Source organism: Spea bombifrons, chromosome 8, assembly GCF_027358695.1.
Source record: "Spea bombifrons isolate aSpeBom1 chromosome 8, aSpeBom1.2.pri, whole genome shotgun sequence".
Taxonomy (NCBI): domain Eukaryota; kingdom Metazoa; phylum Chordata; class Amphibia; order Anura; family Pelobatidae; genus Spea; species Spea bombifrons.
In genome coordinates this window covers 28769585-28789842 of record NC_071094.1, presented here as the reverse complement: position 1 = coordinate 28789842, position 20258 = coordinate 28769585, and the positions used below count along the sequence as shown (strand labels likewise).

Here is a 20258-nt window from a genome sequence, read left to right as displayed (position 1 = left end):
TCCACATCAATGCTCACACACATACACAATTACACATCCATGCACACACACACAGTTACATATCCATGCACACACACAATTACACATCCATGCTCACACAGTTACACATTCATTCTCACACACACAATTACACATCAATGCTCACACACATACACAATTACACATCCATGCACACACAAGTACACATCCATGCTCACGTCCTTTCTTCTTCTTTCACATGGATAGTTTTTGCTATCATGTGCATGTAGGAGGGAATCTTTTTGGCAATTTCAAAATAAACATTAAATATCTACAACAACGATATATTCATATTTTCCTATTCAGTAATATTAATGCATGTTTCTATAATATCTCCTAAAGAGTTAAAAAACTAAATACATATAACAGATCAACAATCTTGGTAAAGGGGGAATATTTTAGGCGCATTCACAGCAGCGAGTTACAATGACTGCGGGGAATGCAATTGAGAAGATGCAGCAAAAACAGTGGAAATTGAAGACATAAGTGAATCAATAGATTAATGGGGAACGTCCCACTGAGACTTACAACATCAATTTTCCTTGCATAGTATGCTTATAACCACTTTTCAACTACAGCCCTAATGCAGCAGTAAATCCGACATTATAATGCATTTATTTGTGACTATTTATCATTAAAAAAAATAAAATATTAATTCAATTAACGCCGTCTACCCATACAATGCCAAGATTTTCGTTTGTACAAAGCTAAATGATTAGGCACAATAGGTTCTATTTCAGTCCTCATTTTGTGCTTATTATCAGATTTGTTTGATGTTTCAGATTTGGTAATTGTGAGCAGTAGTAAAATATGTGCTTTAGGACATTGAAAGGAGTCGTTTGTTTCAACATCCAGAGCTGGCACAATATTTATATTGTATCGGGTAATTGGAAAGGGAGAATGCAATCCAACACTAGCATCACGCACATCAAATAAATGGCCACGTGTGAAATCTGAACATTATTTGACTACCCACTGTATAAAATATCTAAAAAGACTTAGACCAACTCTGAAATTAAAGGAAACTACACAATATTTTTTTTAATCAGTTCATAAAACACACAATAGTTAAATGAATAGTATGTTTGTTTAGATATTTTTTGTTATCTCATGCAAGAAAATGCCAATGACACATTTTTATATATATATATATATATATATATATATTGCATTTATTTATATATATATATATATATATATTGCATTTATTTATATAGTGCCAGCAGATTCCATAGCACTTTTCAATCAGAGTAGGATATATTTAAAATTACAACAATAACAAATTGGTATTAAAGGAGAAGAGGGCCCTGCTCTTGCAAGGTTACAATGTAGTAGAACAGTAGGAGAGGACTATTTGGATGTGCTGGTCGAGTGTTATGAGGAAAGGTTGTACAGAAAGCATTTAAAATTTCCATACGAATGAGAAAATCTGACAGAACAGGGAAGGGATTTCCACAGAAGGGATACAGCACAGGGATGCTGGAGTGGGACGAGGTAATGATGGTAGAAGGAGAAGGCCGTGAGAGAAGACAAAGGCCATGAGAGAAATAAAGAGGGCGGTTGGGGGTGTATTTGGAAAGGAGGCCAGAGATGTATATACAAGGGTGCAGAGTTGTTCGAGCTCTGTGGGTCAGGAGTTTGAATTTGACTCTGATAGGTATGGAGAACCAGTAGAGTGAGTGGCACAGAGGAGTGGCAGATGAGGAACCTTAACAGAGAAAGATTAACCTAGCGGCAGTGTTGAGTATGGATTGGAGTGCTGTAAGGCAGGAAATGAGGAGACCAGCTGGTTGGGAGTTGCAATAACCCAGGTGGTATATCAGTAGCATGTGGATTAGTATTTTCATCGTTTGAGCTTCAGGTAATGCAAGGTCAGGAGGGGAGATATAGATTAGGGTGTCATCTGCATATAGGTGATATTGGAATCCAAAGGCAGAAATGAGTTGTTCAAGTAAAGAGGTGTAGATGGAGGTCGGTAGAGGCCCAAGAGTCCTGAGGAACAGATAGTGGTTGGGGATATATATATATATATATGTGTGTGTGTGTGTGTGTGTACACAGATATATGGATCTGTAGCTATTGTGTTAAAAGCAGTGCTTCTGCTACTAGAAGGATAAAAACATTTCATTTAAAAACATTTTGACGTATATTTATATAGTTTGTTAATGTTCCATTTACTTCTGACGATAACACTTTTAGAAAAAATATATAATTATGGTAAAATTCTACACATAATTATTTGATCATAACTATTGTTTTCCAAGTTTTTCATAGGGCTCTAGCCCTTGGTCATGTGACATACAAATATGGCATTAATGGGTTCGGTGTTGCTAGAAAGGTAAAAAATGTGGGACCTTCTGGGCGTCCTATGATCTCTGTGTGGCTCCAAGCACTCCCCATCCGAGCTCTACCACAGCTCCACTTTGTATATTGTAGGCTAGCCCGTCGCGATCAACTCTTCCACGTACCACCTCCCCTAAGAAGAAGGAGAGATGAGAAAAAAGAAAAGATCTACTTATGTTTCTTTACTTACGCATTGTTTGGTTAAGCAGTATAACCAAGAATCAAGTTGACTTATGATTGTACATTTCTGCTTGGGAAATAAGCTTGATGCAGTGTTATTGTACACTATTAAAACTGACATTAATTGCACCAATATAACGTTAATTATTTGCAATTTTCAGTTTAATAAATAGATAGCTGTATTGGAGTGGAAATCATTAGAAGATTTATGGATGATAGTTATTATGATGGGTTTATGGTCCTATAGTCAGGTTTAAATTGAACATAATATTCAGTGCAATTACAGAACTAGTTAGAAATGAGAATGTAACCCTTTCACATTGACCATAATACAGCCTTCTGTGGGCCAGGGCTGATGCTATTACTTGCTGCCATCTTTAATTTCTCAGATGTAACACTTGAAATGGTGAAGTTATTTATATGTGAAGTGACATTTTTACTGTGCCTTACTAAATGAAACAGTTTCTAGGAAGCTGTAGAATATTAAAAGAGTCGTGGGTTTAAAAAGTAAATGAGAAGATGAGAGCTTAGATAATTAGCCATTTTATTTTCTCGTTAAGAAAGAAAACAAAAAAAAAAGGCTTATTTGCCCTTTAAATAGACCAATAAAGTGAAAGTAGTTTCCCGCAGAGTATATTGAATAGATAATCTGCTCTCTCTTGGTATTAAAGGATAATGTATATATTTAAGTAGCCCTTGTCACTGTTTATGTTTTCCCTTTTGTAGGGTATGTTATACTTATACAGAAGCAGATTTTGGAAACAAAAGTCTCGCAACAAAATGCTGTTAAGATGTTTTTTTTAAAAGCCAGCAATTGCATGATGACCACATAAAAAATATAAAAAGGAACATTATTGCCAGTTTTTTGGTTAAAACAGCTGCTACTCTAATTTAATTAACGCCATATATTTTGTAAGTTCTCTGGGACTTGTAAACTGCTGCCTTCTGAGAAAGGTCCTCTAAAACCTATAAAGTTTATATGTTACGGACATATAACGAGACACCTGCTACAAAGTTGAACTATAGCCCACTGAGGAGAGGTTTATTCACTAAAGGTAGGATTAGCAGGAGTGTTCCGGTTCCAACTCTGTCACTTCACGATTCATTATGAAGGGCCAACACTGGTTTCTCCAGCAATGAATGGCTGAACTGGCCCAGTATAATGCATAATTCAATGGGTAAGGAAACTCTGAAGATATTTCACTGATAGTCGATGCATATCCAGATGCATTTGCAGAGGAGTAAAAGATTTTTTTCAAATAAAAGTCAGAAAAAGTCATTTTTTAAAAAACAAATAACCATATTTTATGTGTGTGCGTATACTAAATAAGAAAGAAGAAAATGACAGCTAACCAGCAACTCCACAAAATGTTAAAACAGCCTTTGTCCCAAAGTGTAGTACAAGTGAGAAAAATCTTGTCATTGAGGGATTAAAGAACATTTTTTTTTTCACAATTTCTGACCTGGCCCATTTCATTTTGTTCAGCTGCACTGCTATATAAAAATACTTTTACTCAAATGATAGGTCTTAACAAGCCAGGTAGGCTTAACACACAGTGGCAGAACATTAATTCTCATATTTAAATAAAGCAAACATGTTGAGTTATTGTATTTATTGCCAATATATATTGTGTTCAAATAACATAATTACTGGCTTGATAGCGGTCATCAGGACATATCAGGGGTATATTACAGTACTAATATAGTATGTAGCCAACCAATACAACTGATGGCTCTGTGAAGGTTCCCTGTAGAATTAATCGTATTCATTCTGGCATTATAGCTTCTTTGTTCCTTCTACATTTCTAAATCCTGCAGCTGCAGCATCTATGAATCCAGAAATCCTTGGGGTCATGTTCAGGAGTGTCTTCACTGCAATATCATGTGACAGTAATCATTTGTTCTTCAAAAAGAGTCACTGAAAAATGAGCCTCTAGCCACTTGCGACCATCGTTCCATATGCATGCGCTGACTGTTTACAATTCATGGAAATACTGATGTCGTTATATTGCCTGCAACGGCATATAACAGAATGGAACAAAATAACATCAAATATTAATTGTTCTGATTCTACATCTGTAATAATAAATAATAAAATAAATGTATTGTATTTTGCACACAAAAAAAGGATTTGCCTGCGTTTAAAGCTGTGGAGCAATATTCCCCAGGGGTATTTGGTAGTGTCTTTATCTGGTTATTATTTTCATTGTATCCATCAATGTCCTGTTAAATAAAATATATGGAGTAAAGGGGTTGTGTTATAGCCATGGCAATTTGTGTTTCCTTGTCTTTAAATAGCATTTTGCAGACAATGTATAAAAGATATCCATATTCATGTATTATGTATATAAAATATACAGTTCATATTAATCTGAAACAAGATTGTTATAAATCATAAACAAGATTGTTTTAAATCATATTGTCTTATATAAATACAGAATTATGGAATCAGGGCTGTCTAGGGACGTTGCAACCCCTCTGGCACATAAGCAGGGCTGACAATCCTATTAAGCAATCAAAGATCTCTCTCAAAGCTGGCCCGCTTTTATACTAGCCAGCACACCCTCCATAGCAACCTTAACTAGTCCTATGCATCCTTAATGTAAGTAGTTACCTAGGTGGTAGTGGTGAGATCTCGAGAATGAACAATGAACCGCCTCCTTCATGGCCCAACTTGGGTGGAGGCTACATCCAGGCCTCACTTGTGGTAAGTGTTTACATGACGCACACACGCACTGGTACAGTGCTTGCACAAATGATGTCACGGCACGCCTCCAGTTTACCTCAACTGAACACAGAAATTAGTTACAAAATCACCAAGCCTGCACTCTGACTTTCTCCTTGGTTGGTGTTACCCTCTGCATAGTTCCTGATGATCCAGTTTGACCTTTTGGCATTTTGATTTGCCTAATCCAGTGACCTTGTTCCTGCATCGAGATTTGGCGTTGGCGCCCTTGATTCCTGTTATAGGCTCCTCGGCTCTTCTTGCAATCTTACTCTTGTATCCTATTTTAGTCCCAGGCGTCTTCGATTCCTGTCCCAGCTAGTCAATTGACCTGCTTCCTTTATTTACATTTGGCTCTGAGTCTTCAAATCTTCGGTTATTGCTTGTCCTGTGACTTAGACTTGATCTTCCGGTTGACCAGATCCCGACCCTTGCACCAGTCAGTTCCTGTACACCATTCTTCTATGACACTTAACAGGCAGGACATTGGGATATGACATAATATTCTTGCACTCAGTATACAAGATAACACCCAGTGGGGAGGCTGTTGCACTGCCCTGGGCCAGGCCTAGGATAGCAGGTATCCAAATGACACAATTTAATGCATTAGAATACACTGCCTTGTGTAAAGATGAACTATTATTATTTGTAGTCCATAATCCACTAGTTGTGAGACATGATTGAATTTACATTGAAATTTTTATCTTTTTTATTATTACTGTGATTATTATTAGTTAAGATTAACAACAGATACGTTACTAGGCAAATTAGGAATGTGGGTAGAGAACCATGTTTTTAAGAGTGCTTACGGATGAAAAAGATTAAAGGTAGCTCTGCGCACAACCATTGATTTGACCAAATTTCGCTCACTACCTGTCCGTTTACCCTCAAGGGCCACCCTTGTTTTAAGTCTTTACTCCTTCTGTACAGCATTTTTTTATTGGTAAGCATCTAGAATGGAAACCTGGTCCTATGTGTATTAAATATCTACATTGAGATCAATCATAATGATATAGCTGGCAGCCATAATACTTAATATACTACTATAATACTATATAACATAACCAGGTTATCTGTAGAAATCTGTCTGTTGGATCACTGTTGGATCTGTGAGTCTGTCTGTTGTAGGAAGAAGCTACAGAATTGGTTTTATAGTCAGACGAGGACTAACAACAGGGCAAATGGGGCAGTTGCACCAGAGACAATGGTGTCAAGGGCTCCCATTTGCTTGCATGCTGTGCAATTTTTGTATTAGCCTGTACTGCAAAGTTTGCATACAGTACTTGTTGTGTCATGTGGGTGGTCTGGTGGGGCAAGATGGGGTGTTTGCAGAGAAACATACTCCATTATGAGCATCAGTTAGCTTCCCGTCATGATACAGGTAGGCGGTCCCACTGATGACACGCAACACACGCATTTGTGTGGGGGATGGGTCATGCCGCAAATGCCACGACCTTGACCGGGAGCTTCACCGTAGTGACCCGGAGATCAAGAGTAGCGGCGTTTCACCCAGTCCCCTGCGGAAGGAGCTATATGTGTGCTAATGCCAGTATGTATACAGGTGCATGTGTGTAATGAGGTTGGAATATTTCTGTATGAATACAAGTGGTTATTAAGCATATCTGTATGTGTCCGTATGTGTGTGTATGTGTGTGCATTATGGTTCTCTGTGTTAATGTATGTCAATGTAGTGGAAGGGCTTTCCATGACATAAAGATTTCTGAAAGGTAATTGGCTATATTTGGGAATTCAGTTAGCTGAGGAACAAAACCTTGTTCTGCATGCTGCCCCCTCCCCAGCTGTCTGTAGATCCCCTCTTGCCTTTTTAAAAATAATTTCTGGGTGAATTGTGTTCTATGTCTATGGGTTAATAAAAAAAGTACCACATTTGTGGAAGAGAAGAACAGTAATCCTATTTCAATGGCGTGCTAATGCATTGAGTGTATATATAGATACGTGTGTGTGTATAATATATTGATGGGGCTCCTCGTAACAGTGTTGCCCCAGGGCCCAACCTGACCTTGATCCGCCCCTGCTTATAGTCTTCAATTTGGTCATTAGTGGATGTGTGCCAAATTTAGCTGGTAAATGGGAATTTGATTGCATTTCATTCTTCTCTGAATACACCAAATTCAGTAGATCAATTGAAATTTGATTGCAATTTCCAATGTGTTCACTACTGAACTACCAAAATGTCATTTACAAAATAATGACATATATAATGTATATATAATTGGATTAAAAATGCAAGGTGACATTTTGCATCTCAATGCTAAATTACATCAGTGTTATTTCAAAAAGTGATATATTTGCCTGTCATTATAAAGAATGGTGAGGAAAGAGAATTGTAAGTATGTGTACCTGGATTAGGGTTAAGAGGAGTAATTTTAGCATGTAAAGTATGTAAATTTTAAAATGTACTGTTAAGACAAGAAAGCTGTGTAATGGATCTGCGAGTTCAGTGAGGTTTATGAATGATTGGATGAGGGTGTATGAATGATAGAGGACTGTGTGTTTTAGGAGGGGCAGAGTACAGGAGTGGGTTTATAATATGGGCAATGGGTGATCCGAGGGTATATTTGAAAAGAAGCACAATAACAAATGTGTTCTATGGTTAGCGATCAGGTACATTGGAGAGATGCAGATCATAGCACATAAGTGTACTGAGTATCTTTAATCTCTAACTTCAGCTCCCCTTGGCCTATACACTTCCTCTAAGCCCCCACTCTGGCCTCTGCACTCCCCAAGGACTCCTCCCTGGCCCCTGTGCTTCTATCCGTGCCAGAATGGCAGCAGAGCCCATAGTAGCTTAATGATGTATTTGTTAAGATTTACAAAAGTACAGAAGTCACATCACATCACATTAGGAGTCAAATTCCCTGCATTGCCCTCAGTTGAACCTAGTGTTCCATTAGGAACCATGAAGCTTGCATATCATGAAAGGAGATGGTGCAGCCTGGAACCGTAGATAGAAGTTACTTGTCTTCTACCTCGGCAACTATGTGCGGCCAGTCAGTCCAGTGGCAGCAGGGCCCATAGTAGCTCAATGATGTATTTGTTAAGATTTACAAAAGTACAGAAGTAACATCACCTGGTTCGTTTTTAGTGTGGATGTTGTTTCATAAAGGTATGTATTTCCTGTTTGCCACCACATGCCAAATGCAGTACATACCTACACCATGTCATCATTTGGGATAGGAGTGAGTAGGAGGCAATCTTCAACCTCAATCAGTTAAGTTTACATTTATATGGGTTCTGTCTCAATTATAAACAATTATTATTATTTTAAGTTGGAAAGGAAAAGATCCCTAGACTGTTATTGTTCTTAGCAGCCTATATAAATATTTCACTAAAGAAACTTTTTAGAGAAAGTGGAGAAATGAGATATATGATCTCAAATAACACTGATAAGGATAAAATGCATACAGTGCATAATAAGAATCCTGATACCCCGGGACAAAAATTCTGTTCTAATAGAGAAAATTCCTCTGTTAGTATAGTAAATTAAAATTTCCATCCTTGTCCTCAGTGCTGCTAACAAAATTAGTTTATGAGCTGGCACATCTATATTGTCCATATCATTAGACACTGCTAATAAGATTGCACTTTTTTATATTTTTTCTTTTAATGCCTGTGCACAACATTTAGCACTTTTTTTAAAAAAAACTGGTAAAACAGATGTGTTCAGATAAGCCATTGATTAGACATTGTTTGCATTAAATTACTATGATAACCTTGAATGACCTTGGAACCCATCATAGAGACGTAGTTTAGCTGTTCAATTACCTCTGAAACCTACACTAGGCTCTGCACGTGTGCTTGCAATGTGTATGTACTATTTGTCCTTGGTGTTGTGTCAAAGATGTCGATCCCAATTTAATCTTTTTAATCTCAAAAGACGATATGTGCACCAATAATGAAAAAGAAAATGCAGTAAATAAACTCTTTCCAGGTGAGGTGTAGTTTAATGGACAACATGACATCAGTAGCTACATGACATTTTCTTTCTATTTCTGAAGGTTGATATCTCATGGGTGTTCCCTTGGTTTGCCCTTGTAAATAATATGTCTCTAGCTGCCTACATGTAATTTGCTTTTTCCCCACTTGGTAAATGGTTAACAAACCAAAACAAGTAGCAATGTAGTGCAAAAAGGAGAGTGCAGCCCTTAATGCCACTCTGTGTACTTTGAGGTTAACACACTGTGCCAACATTGATACATATCAAATAATTTAAACCTGTAGAAATATAGTTGATGATTAAAATAAGCATTGTATTTCAAAGTAACTTCGTGCGAAGCAAAAAAAAAATAATTCACATAGAGTAGTTGGTCAGTAGTGAACACGTTAAAGATAATACATGACCTTGAAAGGTCTCACTCATTCTAATATAAATATATGTATAATGTAAACTCTGACTCATTTCATCTTTTCCCAGTGTATCTCAACAATATGATATGGATGGTGGATATACACAAAAGAAAACAGGGGTGGGGGAATTACAGAGAATAAATGTGCCGCCTAGACCCAGTCTTCTGTAGGGTAATGGCCTGTTGAGGAGATCGGAGATCTGCCTTGTGACCAGCCAATTAAGCAACAGCACCTGCAACAACCTGCTGCCCTAGACCCAGTCAGCCTAGGGCAGAATACCCCATGGGGTCTAACTGTCACAAAACCTGAATACTGAGTCCTGTATTGCCAGTAAATATCATATGCCGTAGTGCATCAGGACTATAAGTACCCCAAAAATGTGGGCATGAAATGCAGCATGCAGTTGCTGTTCGTAGATCTACTACAGTTTATCTCTAGAGTATTCTAAGGAGCTGGCCCCTTAATGCCTCGCAGGTCTCCACACCATTGCTGCACGGCTCCAGTGTTTTATATAAAGATACAAGTCTAAACTAAAAGAGTTGTTTTTTTATACTATATCTCATATGCACAGGTGACTAATTAATGGCAGGCTGTGTGAGCTGATTGAGTCACGGCTTAATTCTATACATATTAAAGCCAGCTCTGTTAGGAATCTTTGAGAACCTTTAAGGTAATTGGAGGTTGTCACCACAAGTGATCCTGCCTATAGAGGGGGCACGTAGAAAAATGTTGCTGTGACTTAAATAGCACAGTTGCCCGCAGTTTGTGCATTTGTGGAAAATTAATAATGCTTGAAAGACAAACCCGAATGATAGCTTAGGTAAAATATGAAGTGTGCTAATCATTAAGTATTTTGTTGAATGTGATGGATAAAAAATAGAAAAGCTCTAGATTTTTAACAGATACAAGTTTACACCACTCCATCAGCGGCATCTAATCTACACTCCGTAAACAGCCGTTTTTTCTATAACAATATGCAGTTCGTGTTTATTCTAAAATTAGTTATTTGTACATATTTCTTCTGTCTTATAGTCAAAATACCCATACTGAGTAGTGTGTATTTACTAAAAAGTCGAGTTGTCTGTTGAGTTGAGGGTCAATTTCGCTGAGTGACTCAACTTTAGCTGGTGCATATGCATGCTACTAATCACAAAGAGGAATAGGAATGTAGCCTGCAAAGGCCTCCTTCTAAACCCCATCCTACGGCCAGTTGGAGAGGGTAATTTATGTATATCAAACAACCTATAGGAAGCCCACCTATGGCTCCTCCATCTCTATTCTGTGCCAGTGGCGTCGGGATTTGATTTAATGAATAACCCTTTGGGGAGGCATTGAGTCCTCCCAGCCATCCCATACTTACTTCATGTGCAATGCGATGGGGGAGGTTAACATATAATTTAAATACGTAAGCATAAAATTAACACACAAGTACCTGTAAATACCCCAACTAGGGATGAAAGACACCCAGTGCCCTTTTTAGGTGCCAAGAGGTTAGTCTAAAGTTTCAGACTGACCTTTTTTTAATGCCATCAAGCATTGCCTATCGTCAATCTCAAATTCTCTCCTTCGCTCTATGGAAAGAGGCTATCCCAGAATATAAAATGGTTATTCGAATGATAAAAAATAAAAATAAAAATGTCACATTCCTGTCTCCTTTTGTGAATAGACTCAAATTACATTACATTACATTTATTTATAAAGCGCCAGGCGATTCCGCAGCGCTGAAATGAGTCATTATACAATTATTGTTAACATAGATGCTTGTAAAACTAGAATATTAATTACTAATTATCATTCAGTAATAAGGTAGGCATAAACATTTGTTAAGCAGGTAGGATGGACATATACTTTATATATTTATAAATATATGCAAATCAAGATGTAGCTTGCATTCTTTCAGATTCTGTACTTTAATATACATTCATCAGTATACAGAATAATCAGAGAACAGGTTTCACAAATACGTAAATTGCTTATGACATCAAACCTAGTGGATTGTTTTACGTAAAATGATTTGTATCATTCATTTTTTTTTGTCTGTTTCCAGTTTGTTCCCAGTTTTCTCGTGGAGTGTATGCCATCTTTGGATTCTATGATCAGATGTCCATGAACACATTGACCTCTTTCTGCGGCGCCCTTCACACATCATTTATTACACCAAGCTTCCCTACTGACGCTGATGTGCAGTTTGTCATTCAGATGCGACCACCCCTTAAAGGAGCCATTCTGACTCTTCTTCACGAATATGACTGGCAAAAATTTGTTTACTTGTATGATACAGAGAGAGGTAAGCTATCATATGGAAATATTTGAGAAACACTGAATGTCAGTACATGTATGGAAGTAATCTTGAAGAAGTAATAGTTAAAAGCTACATATATTTTACTTGTAAATGTTATTTTTTCAAATAATTTTATGCTTTTAGACACTCCAGATAAGAGTGCGTTATATAGAAAATAAATACGAGTGGGTTATATTCGTTGTTAAACACACAGGTGTTTCCAGTAATAGGCATAAGAAACCCAATGGTTCCTTTTGATTTCCTCGCAACAATCATCAAATCTTCAACTGTATCTTTTCTTGTATTTTGTATGATGTCATTTGCATAAACAACACTGAGCAATCAGCTCTATAACACAAACTGTTGTGTTATTTTTTTTAAGAATAGAAGCATAATGACTCAAGTCATATTAAGTGTTTTCCTATGAATCAACAGCAATTTACTGCAGTTTCTTTCAGTAAAAGTGCAGTTTCTGTTGGCGTGTGTAAGAGCTGAATGCACCTTGATAGAATGAACTGGTCCATGTCTAGAAGTGGTGGGAGTCGGTGCATCAATTGTAATTAGAGTTTATTTGTATGAGATGTCTATACTGCATAATTTATTATTTTCTGATTGGCCAAAAATATTTAACCAACAAATAGCTTTGCATAAAGATTGTGTTCCCATCCCGTGGATCACGTCATATATCTTTTGCTTGCCCACATCTATGTACATCAAGGCTGGGGATGACACGGTGGCCCTGGCACTTTAAGGCCTGCATCTGTCAAATGACGTGCATATCTGCAGAATCTGAACTGACACTATAGCGCGTCAGTAAATATGAACCCCTGTGAGCTTATGGCCCACTAGGCATTTTCCCCATGTGCCAGGTAGATATACATTGGAAAAGGGCCACAGAATACTAAGATAAAAAATATAATTAAGCGGTTATAGAGACGCTTCTGATGGGTCAGTATTGGGAAATCACCCCTAGTTTTTAGGTTAGTGTTTTTCAGTCATATTCTTTTGCACCAAAACTTTGGTCCCAGAATCAATTTGCTCAGGGCACACAAGACCTTTTAGATTCTGCAATTGTTCTCCACATTATGAGACTCATAGTTACTCAAGGGCACTGAGTAGGCCTAGGGTTGTCAGGTGTTGCCTGAGATTACATAAGATTAGAATGGGCCTGGTTTTAGCTGGTCCAAGGGCATTTGGGCTTTCTTTCTTCTTTAAAACTGCAAACAAAGCTTTCAAAATGGGAATCTATGTAAGTTAGGTCTATGAAAATGGCAGCCGTAACTTGTTTTAATATTCCTTTAATGCATTTTTTAACTTGGAAGATAGTTGTCCATACTATGTAGTTCTGGAAATACATATTTTCAATAAAAAAATAATGACCAGAAATCCAAAGCTATAAACTGAGCGCTTTGAAGCAACCCAGTGATGGGCATCTGGGCATCTCATGACCCACTATTAAGTTTCAACACCAAAAATCACTCATATTTGGCCGCATCACCCAAATGAACCAGTCAAATCACTGATTACTGATAATTCTGATGGTTTATCAGATTATTTAATACGCAAAAATACTTCTGTATCTCCTGTGTAATTCTGTACAGACTATCCATGGGAATAGAAAGCACCTTCTATATACTGTATGGGTTTATACATGTTTTTTCTCACTGACTGTTTCTTATTATTACAGACATTAATATAATAGTATGTAATGTCAAATGGAAGTCACAATGCCTTCCAGTTTTCTTGAATTAACTTTGGCTGTATCTTGACATTGTTTAACAGAATCCTGCCATGCGAAACAAAGGGGATGTCTAATTAAGTGACATCAACTAAAAGTGTTAATTAATATTGTGTCAACATCAAGTAGCATGGTTATTGTTTTTAACTGTGCATTTTATATCACGGTGACAAGTGCTCAACAGTTTAAAAGCTTATTTGGGAATAAATCCAGAAATACAGGGTGTATGCGTGTATATCTTATGCACAGTGATAGATTATCTTGCCGTCCCAACTATCGAGCTTGAGCCAAAGGTCCGCTGGTACATGGGAATTGTAGGTCACAACAGCCGGGATGCTAGTGAAGGTTCCACCAGGGGAGGAACACCGGCATCTGTAGCCCCTAAGGGTATGAGCCCCTAGATTTTATCTGGCACTATCCTTTTATACAAGTAATGGTACGGCTTATCCAAGATCAGCTCTTACAAGATACATTGTCACACAAGACAACAGTCATGTTAACCATTTTGAAACGTATAACAAAAGATGGCTGATTTTGCTGTTTTTTTACCACGTGAATTAAAATTGCACCATAAAATATTAATTGCAGAAGATATTATATATTTCAAATTGAGTGTATGCATGCGTGTATGTGTGTATAGAAATAATATATACCATAGTAACTTTTACAATAAAATTCCCTTAGGTAAGCACTTAAAGCATCCAATTTAAATTGATATTGTAGAACATTTTGCACACAGAATTACCAGCTGGGTGGTCAGGCATGCAGGGAAAATATTCAAAGAATGTTTAAATGTTGCTGCTAGCATTTGTACAGATTAATGCTACAGCCGGAGTTGCAAGTGGCTGGCATTCAATTTCCCAAATAACATATTGTGATGTTGATATTTCTTTGATGCATTTTACATTTCATCTGTTAGCTTATATGGCTTCTTGTAGTGTTTGAATGTGGCTCAAATCATTTCTAATTCAACAGCAGTCCCTAGCTCCCTGTATATTCCACTGCTAGCCAACTAGTGATAATGAACAAATGATAATCAAGGGGCTCGACCAAGTTGCACGCTGACTAATTGGCCAGACACTTGCAAGGAGAAAGCTATTTCAATATTTTTGTTCCTGCTTCGCTAGTTCTTTAAAAAATCACCTTGTTATGCCCCAAGGGTTCAGCGTAGTCTATAAGGTAATTCACATCACTATTGTTAACCAACGTCAGCTTATCTTCTTGCATGAATAAGGCTTTAAGTTTTCATACTTAGGTGCTGTGCCTTAGGAATGGAAATCTGAGTGCAGTGCAGTCTGAGTGATGCCTAGTCTTGTTTTTTTTATACAATGGGTAGGAAATAACCACAATTTCCGCAACCAATTCAAAAGGTTATTTATATATATATATATATATATATATAAAAAAAGATAGAAAATGTAATAAAATGTGTTAGTAATACAGCATTCTCGTATCCATATGCCATCCACAATTTTCTGGGCTTCTAGCCAGAATGAGAAAAAGAATCAAAGCCATAAAGATGGACCAAAATCAAACTCGCTGCGTTTTTAGTGCACTGTGACTCAATTATTCTTCTGCTTAAACTAACTTACGGAACAACGTGTGGCTGGTAAATGTTAGACTTCTTCACCAGTATAGTAGACAATATTTCAAAAATTCAGAAATTGTGTGGATACTGTCTAAAGAAGCAGAGAATGGTCACTGGACATGAGCTAGACAATAAAAACGGATACAGCTTTTCTGCGCAGATCTTCTTTGCATCCTAATAATGGAGTGCAAGCAGATCAATATTTAAACAATCTTCAGGAACAAATGATTAATTATTAACAGATTTAATTATAGAACTCGTTCAATGGTAGTGACAGATTACCGATAAAGATTCTCTGTTACATTAATATAGACATAGGACTATGTTTTCTAGGTATTACTTGTTATGCCGAAATCACAACCAGTGTGCCACAAGTCTCAATGAGATAAGACATTGTTTACACACACTGAGGAATGGGTATTTGTAAACAAATACTGCAGAACCAGGAGCGATGGTATTTTAAATTTGTTGTGAAAATAAAAATGGAGTTCAGACAGAAGTAATCAAACTCACTTCAAAAAAAGTCAAAAAAATGAAAAAATTACGTAATTACCTTCTACGTCAATTATTTCACAGATATAGTGAGGAAAACAAGAAAACCAAACAGTGCTTTAGCATATAGAAAAATGATATGATAATGAGATAACCAAAAAAAACAGCAAATCAGGCAAAAGCAATCAAACAGTGCTTTAGCATGTAAGGGGTTAATATAGTCAAATATAAATAGCCATGGATATAAAGGTTTATGCAAGTAACATCAAGTGTTCAGAGCTGATACAATAAACAATATTTGGAAATGTGCGGCAATATAGTTTGTTGCAAAGTAATTGTGTATACAAATGCTATACAATATTGTATTGTATACAATATTGTCTGCTGATGAACTGGCAGTTCTATATCAGCAGGCAATATTGTATAGCATTTGTATACACTATTACTTTCCGAACATTGTTTATTGTATCCGGAAACAGCTCTGGACTCAGTGTAACACTTGATGTTACTTGCATAAACATTCCTTTCAGGAATTTCTCTACACGTACTTATTACTTATTATTTACACACAGACTGGACCTTTCTGTTCACTCTTTATTGGCTTTCAATTCATTAAATTTTGTACGGTTGTGCATTATTAGTTCAACTTATTTTGCATCATGGTATAAATGGCCAGTTGCCTGAGCTTGCGAATTGGGATAAATATAATCAAGCCTTTCCTGATCACAATTGCATGCAATTGTAGGCACAACTGTACATTGCTATAACAACATAATATACACAGATCAGCCAGAACATCATGACCACTAAGAGGTGAAGGGAATAACACTGATAATCTTGTTATTATGGCAACTTTCTGTGGGTCGGATATATTAGGCAGCAAGTGAATATTTCATTCTTAAAGTTGACGTGTTAGAAGCAGAAAAAAACGGGCAAGTGTAAGGAATCCGAGCGACTTTGACAAGCGCCAAGTTGTGATGGCTGGACGACTGGGTTAGAGCATCTCAAAAACTGCTGCTGTTGTGGGGTGTTTCCAGGCTGCAGTGTTCAGTACCTATCAAAAATGGTCCAAGGAAAAAAAAGCGATGAGCCACAGGGTCATGGGAGGTCATTGATGCACATGGGGGGGAAAGGCTGGCCCATGTGGTCAAATCCAACAGAAAAGCTACTATAGCTCAAATTGCTTAAAAAAGTTAATGCTGGTTCTCATAGAAAAGTGTCATATACAAAGTGCATCGCAGTTTGTTGACTAGTCAGGGTGCCCATGCTGACCTCTTTCGGCTGATGAAAGCAGTGGTATTATGTAGGATAATGTGCCCTTCCACAAAGCACAGAATGGTTCAGGAATGACATGAGGAAGACAACACTTCAAGGTGTTAACTTGGCCTCCAAATTCCCCAGATCGCAACCCAATTGAGCATCTTTGGGATGTGCTGGACAAACAAGTCCGATCCATGGAGACCCCACCGTGCAACTTACAGGGATCTGCTGCTAACATCTCAGTGCCAAATACTACAGCACACCTTCAGAGGTCTACAGAAGTCCATGCCTCAACGGCTCAGGACTGTTGTGGCGGCAAAAGGGGACCTACACAATATTAGGCAGGTGGTCATAATCTTATGGCTGATCAGTGTATACTTAGGTACTTATTATGTAGCTTTATCTGTTTATTTAGAATTCCACCCCATGGACATTGATTGATAATTGCAACCAACGTATTTTGTTTTCAATGTCAGTTTAACTTATTAAATACCCTTGAACATTTAGATAAGCCTCTATAACATTAACTTGAATATTATTGTCTTTTTTGCCTGGTTATCTTACTATAGAAGTCACCTCTATGTATAGCTGTTCCGACAAGAGCACACGATAGGTCAATAAATCAATTTTGTATGTAATTATCAGTCTCTGAGCCTTCTTTTTTAAGATCAATGTCTGAATGCTGGGTAGGTTTGCCTTATTTTTTTCTTTACGTTTGTCACAAATGTTACTTTATTAGCGATAGTACAAAAGATCTAAATAGTTAGGAATGTCTTTTGCAGATGATACAAAGGTTTGCAGCAGGGAAAACATCCATGGTAAAATAAGGCAAGGGATTTACACAACTATAAGAATGGTCAAGAGTTTGGCAGTTGCAGTTTAATGTTGATAAATGTAAAATAATACACTTGGGATGTAAACACCCCAAGGCAAAATATGGCACCGTTCTGTCAATGACAGCAGAAGAGAAGGTAAGCAGACAATGCAGTACTGTGTGTTGTAGTGTATAGCTTGAGGCATTAGTAGCAGAAAGAGAGATGAGGTTCTACCATTTCACATATGTCTGGTCATATCTCACCTAGAGTAATGTTTACTGTTCTTGAGAGTTTGGAGAGAGTTCAGTGGAGGACAGCTAAAACGGTAACGGTTTGCAGGATAAAATGAATGACTAAGGGATATTAATCTGTATAGCTTGCAGGAAAGAAGAGAGAGGAGAGATGAGATAGAAACATTTAAATAACTCACAGAAAGGACGTTTATTTCAGATAGGAAGGAGACCATAGTCTAAAACTAGGGGGTCAATTGTTTAGATGTAATGTAAGGGAGTTTATCTTCACTGAGAGGGTGGTAGATGAATGGAGCAATATCCCATCAGAAGTGATGAGGCTAATACAGTATACAGTACGGGAATTTAAAAATGCATATGATTGAAGATCAAGAACTGATTAAGGTCTGGGTCTCTACATAAGAAAATAATGGGCAGACTAGGTGGGCCAAATGGTTCTTATCTGCCATCTAACTCTGTGCTTCCATTTCTCTGTATTACAGTGAGTGTTCACTCATTTCCAAAATCAAGCTAGGTTGATGTTCCATTAGACCAGCCGTACATCGATGTGCGGCCTGCGTAAGGTTTGCAGATGTAACCTCAACTCCAACCAGAGCCCGGCCTATTTGGGGGAAGGTTTTGCACCCCACCTGGGTGCTCTCAATAGTAGGGAAAGATTGGGTGGGAAGCATAGCACAAGGGGTGAAGTGTGTGCCAGATATGTCTCCCTACCATTCCTCCAATCGAAGGAAGGGGTGTGCCCGGAGCCTCCGCCCTTTTGCGGAAGTTGCCCTGGGAAATGAAGACACAGGGAGAAGGAACAAAAAAAAGAAGAAAAATAACAGAACACATATATTTCTAATGAAGTAGCCCACTGCAGAAAAAAACGTGGGCAGCCCTATATTAGACACTAGAGAACTCTGTGGAGAATTGTGTAAGTGAAAGCAGTAACAGAAACATAATTCCTTGCACTGTTGAATGCACAAACAATTCCCAGAAAAAAGTACAGCCGAGTGGCCCCCAGTCTGTATCAGCCCCCAATCTGCATTTACATACACACACTCTCATTCACCACACACATGCCCTCCTGCACTGAAACACACATTTAATCATGAACATTTTATTCATAAGTTTTGCCAGGAACAATTGTCATGTGACACAAACATATTCAGTAGGTTGCTTCCATAGAAACCAAAAAAGCATAAAAAAGTTTATTTGTTCTTTTAAAGTGTTAAATCTTTACATATCTACTATTTTTTTTGTTCAATATACTAGAAAATGCAGTCAGTGTTTTGTCTACGTGGAACATAACCTTTAAGGGTAGCAGCATAATATAATCATAGTAACCAAAATATTAGACTTGCCCATCTTGTTATAACATTTGTTAAAACGTATGGATCATTTTATATCGTAGTCTTCATTCATACTGCAGATTATGTACAGGAAAATGCAATCTTAAATTTTCTTAGATGTGGTTTTCTACTCATCCCCCTCTGCAATAACTCAGATGGAACACATGCCCTGAAGAAAGAAGCTCACTCACTGTAACTGATTGGTGCCATCAATAACAAACACATCAGCACTTTGCTAGTCCACTTAGGTCTTCTGTTTAACTGTTTAGGTTCTAGAGTAGCTAGAAACACTGTCATCCAACGCACGGGCAATGCGGATTCTCGAGCAAGAGAACATGCATATATTGGATGGGTTCTTATCTGCCACCAAATTCTGTTTGAATGTTTCTGCCTCCCAATTGACCTCATTATCTCCCCATCACACTGGTCCATTCTTCTTTCTCTGTGGTTTCCGTATAATACCTCTTGTTAAGGCCTCATCGTTCTACCCCCTATACTGTAAGTCAATCTATTGCTAACCTACTGACTGATCTACACCATAGCCTTTTTTTCTTTACCCTGTGTAACTTTCTTCCAAGTCAAGCACTTCTTCTTTGACTTTTCTCTGCATGTTGATTGCATTGCAAAAGTAGGTCTTTAGCATCTGTATCAACTATCTTACTTCCAAGTAGACACAACCTGATCATCATAGAGTCTGTACTTTCTTTTCCTATATTTTTGTTATTTTTGCTGTGCCTAGCACTCAGTTCGCTAAGCTACGCCAAACGCCAACGTTAAAGCCACCACAACATAGTTCTGTTACATGGGCTGCAGATATAAATCATGTAATGCGCATACTGTACTGTAAAAATCACCCTACGGGCAAAAG

At 37.6% G+C, this 20258-nt stretch overlaps 1 protein-coding gene across 3 annotated transcripts in view; it reads left to right on the top strand.

Moving 5' to 3' along the window:
- The window catches only part of GRIA3 (glutamate ionotropic receptor AMPA type subunit 3), a 109223-nt gene that overhangs the window by 30320 nt on the left and 58645 nt on the right, over positions 1 to 20258 (top strand). For all 3 annotated transcript variants that reach the window (XR_008355311.1, XM_053474235.1, XM_053474236.1), the window contains exon 3: positions 11682 to 11921. Coding sequence is in view for 2 of the 3 variants with exons in the window: in XM_053474235.1 (XP_053330210.1) it covers positions 11682 to 11921 (240 nt within the window). In the remaining variant the exon portion in view is untranslated. The remainder of the gene's footprint in view (positions 1 to 11681; positions 11922 to 20258) is intronic.